This window comes from Dermacentor variabilis, chromosome 3 (assembly GCF_050947875.1).
Source record: "Dermacentor variabilis isolate Ectoservices chromosome 3, ASM5094787v1, whole genome shotgun sequence".
Classification (NCBI taxonomy): Eukaryota; Metazoa; Arthropoda; class Arachnida; order Ixodida; family Ixodidae; genus Dermacentor; species Dermacentor variabilis.
This window is the reverse complement of record NC_134570.1, coordinates 102,798,872-102,806,710: the sequence shown is the minus strand read 5'-3', so window position 1 is coordinate 102,806,710 and position 7,839 is coordinate 102,798,872. Positions and strand designations below refer to the sequence as shown.

At 46.3% G+C, this 7,839-nt stretch overlaps 1 protein-coding gene across 1 annotated transcript; it reads left to right on the top strand.

Moving 5' to 3' along the window:
* Window positions 1-3,190: 3,190 nt before the first annotated feature.
* LOC142574069 (uncharacterized) lies at window positions 3,191-7,585 on the top strand. Its single transcript, XM_075683239.1, has 3 exons — window positions 3,191-3,215; window positions 5,894-7,130; window positions 7,474-7,585. Coding segments are annotated over exons 1-3 (1,242 nt in total). The 5' UTR covers window positions 3,191-3,212; the 3' UTR covers window positions 7,476-7,585.
* The last annotated feature ends 254 nt before the right edge of the window (window positions 7,586-7,839 follow it).

Genomic DNA, 7,839 nt, shown 5'->3' with positions numbered 1-7,839 from the left:
CAACAACGACAGCTGCTACAGAACACAGTTTTCCGAAACTGCAGAGAGTAAGGCACATTTGCGTAGCTGGAAGGCTGATGGCCAGCCTAATATGCTAGCCACCATGTCAATTCATCGGGTGCCAACCGGCGTCAACGAAGTTCTCCGTATTTGCGAAAAAGACCAAGTGTAAGCAATTTGCGGCTTGAAGAAGACATTGCAACCCTGGTAAAAACTGTATTTTGTGAGAGGGAAAGGAACTGTTCTAAAGACATTTCCGTTAACGCAATCGTACTAACCAAAGCACTAGGTTTAACAATTGGATTGGCGTAAAAGAATCATCATGCAGCTTTTTGAGTGAATAATTTTATAACATCTAAATCTGCGATTTCGTGCGCTGCCATATCACTGAACAAGAACATTGGCAGACTCAGCTGTAGGTCACACAGAGGAAAGCATTATTATTGAGCAAAAAAGATGGTTTTGCAGGAGCGGTTCCTTCACGAAAATACATAGGCCGTCTTCGCTACTACCACCCTCCCAATCAGCGTGATGTGATCTGAGAGATGGGAGCTGGAATTATCAGTAGAACATGTTGGTGAGGCTATTTTAGATTTTACTTCCAACAATACAATGTGTGCAATTAACAGGTAGCAAAAGGGATACATGGAGGACGACCGCCTACGTTTACATCTAGTTTCAGCGTGCCGTTTGCTTATTTCGTGCAGTTATTCATGTTGAAAAATAAACCATCATTTATCAATCCTTGGCCGAAAAGCAGAAAGCATTGCTGCGTCATTTTCAGCTCTGCGGAATGACATTAAAAAGCGTCCCAGCATGTGACAGACTAGCTTTCTGAACCAATTGCTGTTATAGCCCTTCATTTTAAACTTGTCGAAAATCACCTGTTCTGCATTAGTTTTTTTTCTGTCAGGTGTTAATGCTGGCAATATATCGCAAGATTATTACAATGACAGAATGTGTACCGTTGCATACGACATCAAGTTTATTTGTTGACCTTGCCACCGATATTTTTTTTTGTGTGTAGATTTATTTCGGTCTAAACCTCGTGTATTCTTTCATTTGTTACAGATATGTAACGCTAACGACTCGCTGAAATGATTTCATGGGATAAATAAGAGGGAAGTAAATGTCAATACAACCTAAACTGGGCCCACTGCATGCACCCAGCCGAGCAACCGGCTATGTCCCTGTTCTGTGAACAAATATATCGGCTATGTAACGTTTTCTTCCAGTAAGCGTGAGAAGCGTTAAAAGTCAGTTTTAAGAGGACTAGGCTAAGTTAGGTAAACCATGTTTCAACGCAAACCTTTAAACGAAATCGTAAATTCAATGCACCAGCTTAAAGTTTTATCTAGTGTGCAGTAAGGCTAACTTATATTGTAAACCGCACCAGCAATATAAGCGAAACTGTTTAAGGTGGGTGTAGAACCGACGGCAACCTAAAAGTGAAGAACATTAAACCTTGTAAACTTGGGTTTCGGCAAGAACTTCGTGGCCTGAACCGGATGCCATTAGGGACACCGTCCTCACATTTAATGAAATACAATACGCATTAGAGGTGCCGCCGTCCTCTCTCTTATAATACTAGCAGCCGGCGTCGCATAACTATGTTATTGTACGTTTTCTGGCGCGCGTGCCTAGCGTTCTAAATGAAGAATATGTATGCTCAAGTCAAAATAAGGCAACACTGGTATGCGATCTTCGACAAAGTATTATTATTTTCAAAGTTTGTCCTATAACTATGCGTGAAATTTTAACCATTGCGGCGAAAAAGAATGCGGGGTGTAAAGAGCAAGTTTTAAGGTGCTCATTGCAGTTTTTTTTATTGTTATAGAGGTGGACAAGAATGATATTATTTCGCTTGCGTGCGCTTATTCAGCTTCATTTCTTTAGTGTAGTCAGTAAAATACGGAGGAAAAAGTAAATGTGTGCAAGCACTGCTATCGGCATCTGTGCGTCTACATTTATTGTGTAACCGATGTATGCATGCGCTGCTTACGCATCCCCAGGCCAAGCGGTATAGCTGTGTGTGCGAGTTTTGGTGTAAGACGTCTATCTTTAGTGCGATAGTATGCGCACACACCTTAAGCAATTTTTTTTCGGAACAAATAAAGCAGCGACCGTCACTAGGTAGCAAAATCTCATCTATAGATGATTCCGCCGGCATCAAGTATACGCACATCTTCTTGGTGCGGCATTTGATTTGCAATGCCTCAAATGCGAAACTAATGGTGTAGGCAGTCGAGTAAAATACTAAAGAAACAATAAACGAGCTCTGAAACTGGATAGCTTCTCATAGGTTCCTCACTGGTAGTATAACGGCATCTTGTGTCCTATTTATCACCTATGTTCTAGCGGCAGCCACCGTGAAAACAGAAAATATAAGGAATTGGTACACATTCGCAGGTAAATAAAAGCGACAAGGACGTATGCAATGTAACGCAGCTTACTTCGCCAATTCAGCAATAAAGTTTAATTTCCACAAAGCATAGAGAGCACACACATAAGGTGTCAGCGCCACTCTGTCAACCGACTCGTCAGTTTCACATTATGCGTAGTGCGTGCGAAAACAAGAAAAGTGAGGACAGATAGCGACCTTCATCATGGTACACGCAATGACTGCTTTATTCTGTGCGCGTGCGCGATACATATTGCAGGATATCTATAGGCACAACAGGCATATGACGATTGGAACGCTTTTCTACTTCAAATGATCTTAATGGAATAAAGTAATAATCTTGGGCAAGGTAAAGAGCGTGATTTTTTTTAAATTTCCTGCGTCACTTACCGTTTTCTAAGAAACAATGAGATCAACAGGGAATACAAATGACCACCGAAGTGAAAGGGATGTTAGGAACGTACAGTGTCTAATTCAGATACAAGCTCGGACGGCTCGTTGTGGTGAAATTCTAAAAGTGAGAAGACGGCCTTCAGGGAGTCCTATAGTGCCTGTGGCGAGATTTTCCTCTGTACCTTGGATTTCGTGAATGCATTATTCGCGAATCTTTTCCTTTGATAATGCTTTTTATTCCGTCCAGTCAGGTACGAAACCGGACATGCGAAGGGGGGAGGTTGAGCTGGACGCGCCCTTTCTTGCGGCTTCTGCCATTGTTCTTGTTGCAAAATAGGATTTCTCGAGTATAAAAGGAGGAGTCGTGGCCGCGGAAAGTTAGCAGTTACTGGTACCCCGACAGCTCTCCTCTACAACCATGGTAAACCTTCCATTTCCTTGCAGCTTTCAGGCCTCTAATGGATCTTTGTCGGGCGTCATAATTTAGGTCGTGTGCGCGATTGCCTGTGGTTTCCCAAAGCTGATTCCTTTGTAACGACTAGATCTCACCCTTGCGAAAACATACTTGAATGGCACAAAGTGTTGCTCATACTATAGTACACAGGTAATTCACCCTTTATTGAGAGCGCCAGGTGGCTGTCACCATTTCTGAAATTTCATTGGAATCGCAGTGACCTCACGGTGTTTGAAGGACATTCTTTACTTTAGTAGATATTCCATAAAACAGAACTTTCCCAAGTCTAATCTCAAAGTGTTGAAAAAAGATTGTTTTCGTTGAATCAGCGCGGAAAACGACTGCAGCGCCAAAAGATAGGAAAGACACAGGAGTAGGGCTGTTAAACGACGGATGTTTATTAGGAAAAAGGGCAAAAAGAAAGGAAGACACTATCTGCGTGTGCTTGTATTTAGGTCATATTGAAGAAATCGCCAAAAACTTGCGGCTCGCAACCTAACAAAGAGTTAGACGGCTGCGAAACGCGAACATCGTGCATGTTTTGTATCGGAAAGGATTCTGCAAGTTCACAGGCTTTCTTCTCTTTGTGCGTCACGATGATTTTACTTCTATCGTAAAAAGCCTACAGTTACATGCTCTACTGTGTGCTTAAACATGGGAGGTAAGCGTTCCCTTCAAATCACTCTTGTGCTGACGCAGGCACTCGTTCCCAAATCGCTTGTCTGCCGAATGGAGGCTTTTCCACAAGATTGTAGAATCTCGTAAACGATGCCAACGGCTTTAGACACAAAAGGGTTTGTGTGCTTTACAGACCAACAAGCAGTAGTGAACCTACGTACCTGCCTCACAATTACGTCGCAAGCCTCCCCGACATTTAAGTTGGCGCACAAAAAAAAAACACATCCGCGTTAGAACATTTGGCAATTTTTTGAAGCGATGAGACAGTTCGTGGACGTATGGCATGACGGCAACACTATACTGCAATCTCCAATTTTTTGCCTATTACGTCCGTTTCTTTTAATAGAAATCTGAAAAGATTGCTATTTTAAAAACGGTTCTTAGCCATTGATCATTTTCAACTACCTTAGAAACAGAATGAAAGCTTCGAGCTTATTCATTGCGGCATTCAATTAGCCATCAATCAAGGATGCGTGTGGAGGTTTGGATGCACTTTGTCAGGTGAAAGTCTTTCCTGCGAACTCCCAAAGGCGCATTTGGAGGTGTAGTTTCAGCCACGGGGATGTTTTCTTTGTGTGGCACTTGTATGATTCAGGAAACCCTGCTATACGCCCGTCCATCAGCGTTAAAATCGCATGATCACCGGCTGTCGCATCTAGTTCTGGCACTCAACGCGAATCGCTGGTGGCAGCCGAGAAAATAGCTTCGCGACGCTATAACGCAGACGACGCTATAGAGCTCAGCTTCTTCCAGCGCAATTTTCTTCGCTATCAACAGCACCTGCACTGGCACGGGCAGTCTTTCTCAGATTTCATCTGCCAGAAAAAAATATGTGTACAGGAAGCAAATTCAGATAATAGACTGCTCTCCTCATCCTGAAAAGCTTCAGTGCACTTTAACATGTTGAAGCTGTATATTACATGGGGATCAAGAATGCGATATCGTTTCAAAAGTGCAAACCAAACACAGATATTGCCTTCATTTGCAGCTGCAGACGATCCTTGAGAGCGGTTTCTGTGCTAACAATTTGGCAATGCCATTCTTCCCTGTTGTCTTTAGAGCGAATACGGTTAGTAGAGCAGGCAGAAATTTAGTCAAGACCGTCTCACGCAACTTCTTGTGATGATTAGGGCCTGTATACTTGAAGACTTGACGCTGTGGATGCGCCTAGCACAATTTTTGCTTATGTCCCACTAGGCAAAAATATTGACGTCGCGTTTAACACCGAATGATCCTGATCGAATGCAAAGAATAACTAAGAGTCTGAGCTTTCAAGGTGCAGCATACAGTAGACGTAGTTTTCATTACCTGTTGAAGCACGGCCACAGTAATCTTCCGACAGTCGCTGATAAAGCGCAGAACGAGAAAGCCCATCTCTACAATCACATTTAACACGAGGCGCACAATGGGGCGAACTCTCGACCAATGCAGTTCATTGTATAAAAGAAAGTTAGTGAATGTTTAAAGTCAACTAAGAGTCTATTTAGTACACAGCACAGTGGTGAACGTGGGAGAGCCGCATTATCTGTAGGTTTTACATGAGGTATGCTCGTAGTCAACTTCGTAGATGAGAGAACATTTTTTTTCTTAACGTACAGCAGCCCTATGCTTTATCTAGGCAAACAGGTTTTGTCGCATTTTAGTACACTTCCACGCGTGCAGACGCTACCTTTGTGCACTCCCTTACGCTTACTTTCGCGCGTTTTTTGCGAGCCGTGAAACGTTGTCAGCTAGACCGGAATATATAGCAGAATCGTCGTCTATGAGCGTTGTCAACCCAGAAGCTACAAGCGATGAAGCCAGAAGAGAAGGTTGATCGGTGCCGCCTAGCGACTGCGCGGGCACAGAAAGTAAACTGCAAGCCAGGGATAGAGTCATATAACGTTCGCCGTCAGCACATGCCAGCTGAACTTCACGTGAAGCTCGACGAAATATTCATTCTATGCTTTTTCTTCGTTTCTATGCAGATCCGTGCTTGCGTCCTCCTGGCGCTCGCCAGCAGCGCTTTCGCTGGCTACCTCCCAACCTACGGTGTCGGCCACGCCGTCACTGGTGTCAGCTATGGCGTGGCTCCCGCTGCCAGCTACGCCGTTTCCGCTCCAGCCGTGACCCGCACTGTCTCCACTACTTACCAAGCTGCTCCAGTCGTGGCTGCTGCTCCAGCTGTCGCCACTTACGCCGCCGCCCCAGCTGTCACCAGGGTGTACCAGTCTGCTCCAGTGGTGGCTGCCGCACCAGCTGTCGCCACTGTCGCCGCCGCTCCAGCTGTGTCCCGCGTGACCACCTACACCCAGGCCGCACCAGTCGTCGCCGCTGCCCCAGCTGTCACTAGGGTGTACCAGTCTGCTCCAGTTGTTGCTGCTGCTCCCGCTGTCACCAGGGTTTACCAGTCTGCTCCAGTGGTGGCTACCGCCCCAGCTGTCGCCACTGTCGCCACCGCTCCAGCTGTGTCCCGCGTGACCACCTACAGCCAAGCTGCTCCAGTTGTTGCCGCTGCCCCAGCTGTCACTAGGGTGTACCAGTCTGCTCCAGTTGTTGCTGCTGCTCCAGCTGTGTCCCGCGTGACCACCTATACCCAGGCTGCTCCAGTTGTGGCTGCTGCTCCCGCTGTCACCCGGGTGTACCAGTCTGCTCCAGCTGTTGCCACTTTTGCCGCTGCGCCAGCTGTGTCCCGCGTGACCACCTACACCCAGGCTGCTCCAGTTGTCGCTGCCGCCCCAGCTGTCACCAGGGTCTACCAGTCTGCTCCAGTTGTTGCTGCTGCCCCAGCTGTGTCCCGCGTCACCACCTACACCCAGGCCGCTCCAGTCGTCGCTGCTGCTCCAGCTGTTGCTACCACCTACGCCGCTGCCCCAGTCGCCACTGTCGCCGCTGCTCCAGCTGTGTCTGCAGTGACCACCTACCACCAGGCTGCTCCAGCTGTCGCCACCTACGCCGCTGCCCCAGCTGTCACTGCCGTCCATGCTGCCCCAGCTGTTGCCACTACCACCGTCCACCACGCCCCAGCTGTCGCCACCGTCGCCCACGCTGCCCCAGCTTTCGCTACCTACCAGGCCACCCCAGTCTACGGCTACGGTGTTGGAAGTCTCGGCTACGGCGCAGGCAGCTATGCCCTGGGTCACGGATTTGGTGTCTATGGCCTGAACTACGGCTATGGTCTTGGCACTCCCTTCGACTACACCACCCTCCTCCGCAGGAAGAAATGTGAGTACATATTTTGTCATAATATTATATCACTAAAAACATTGTGTAAAAAGGTAGGGTTGCTTAGAAAAAAACATCTGTGAAAATATCGTCAGAAGTAAATGATTCAGCGTGTCCATTGAAAGCGAGCCTCGGATGTTACGTGTCAACTGGATGATGTAGATCACATCTTAACTCATTAGCACTTGTGTATGTTATATGACGTACTTATGGCATAACTCTGAGTTTGTCAATTCTGTTACTGCTTCTTATCTTTGTAAATTTAATTTTTCAGGGACCTATACCAGTTTCAATCCTTGAGTCGCTTCTTTTTAGTGACTGTCGTTTTCTTTTCCTTTTTTAGAAATGGTTCTACGGAGCTGCAGGATGGATATGTGTATGGAACTTTGACAAGAATCCGTACTTCATCAAGTCAGAAAATACATTTGGTACTACTGCCCAAACCCTGTCTGTGTTATTCACCCTGTTAACTCAAGATATGAGCGCACGGGTGTATGCCGCAGTCCGTCTCGTGCAGTTCTCACTGCTGTGACTGCAGGCGCTACGGTTTGCATTGTGTCTCACTAATGGTCGAAACAAAATTTAGTTGGCCAGGGCAATAGAGAACAAGGTGTTCTTGCCGTCGTATATTGACACTAATATAGGAGGATCTGGCAGTGCACAATGACACGAGGACCAAAACGCATCATTCGAACTTACCATTGCCTAT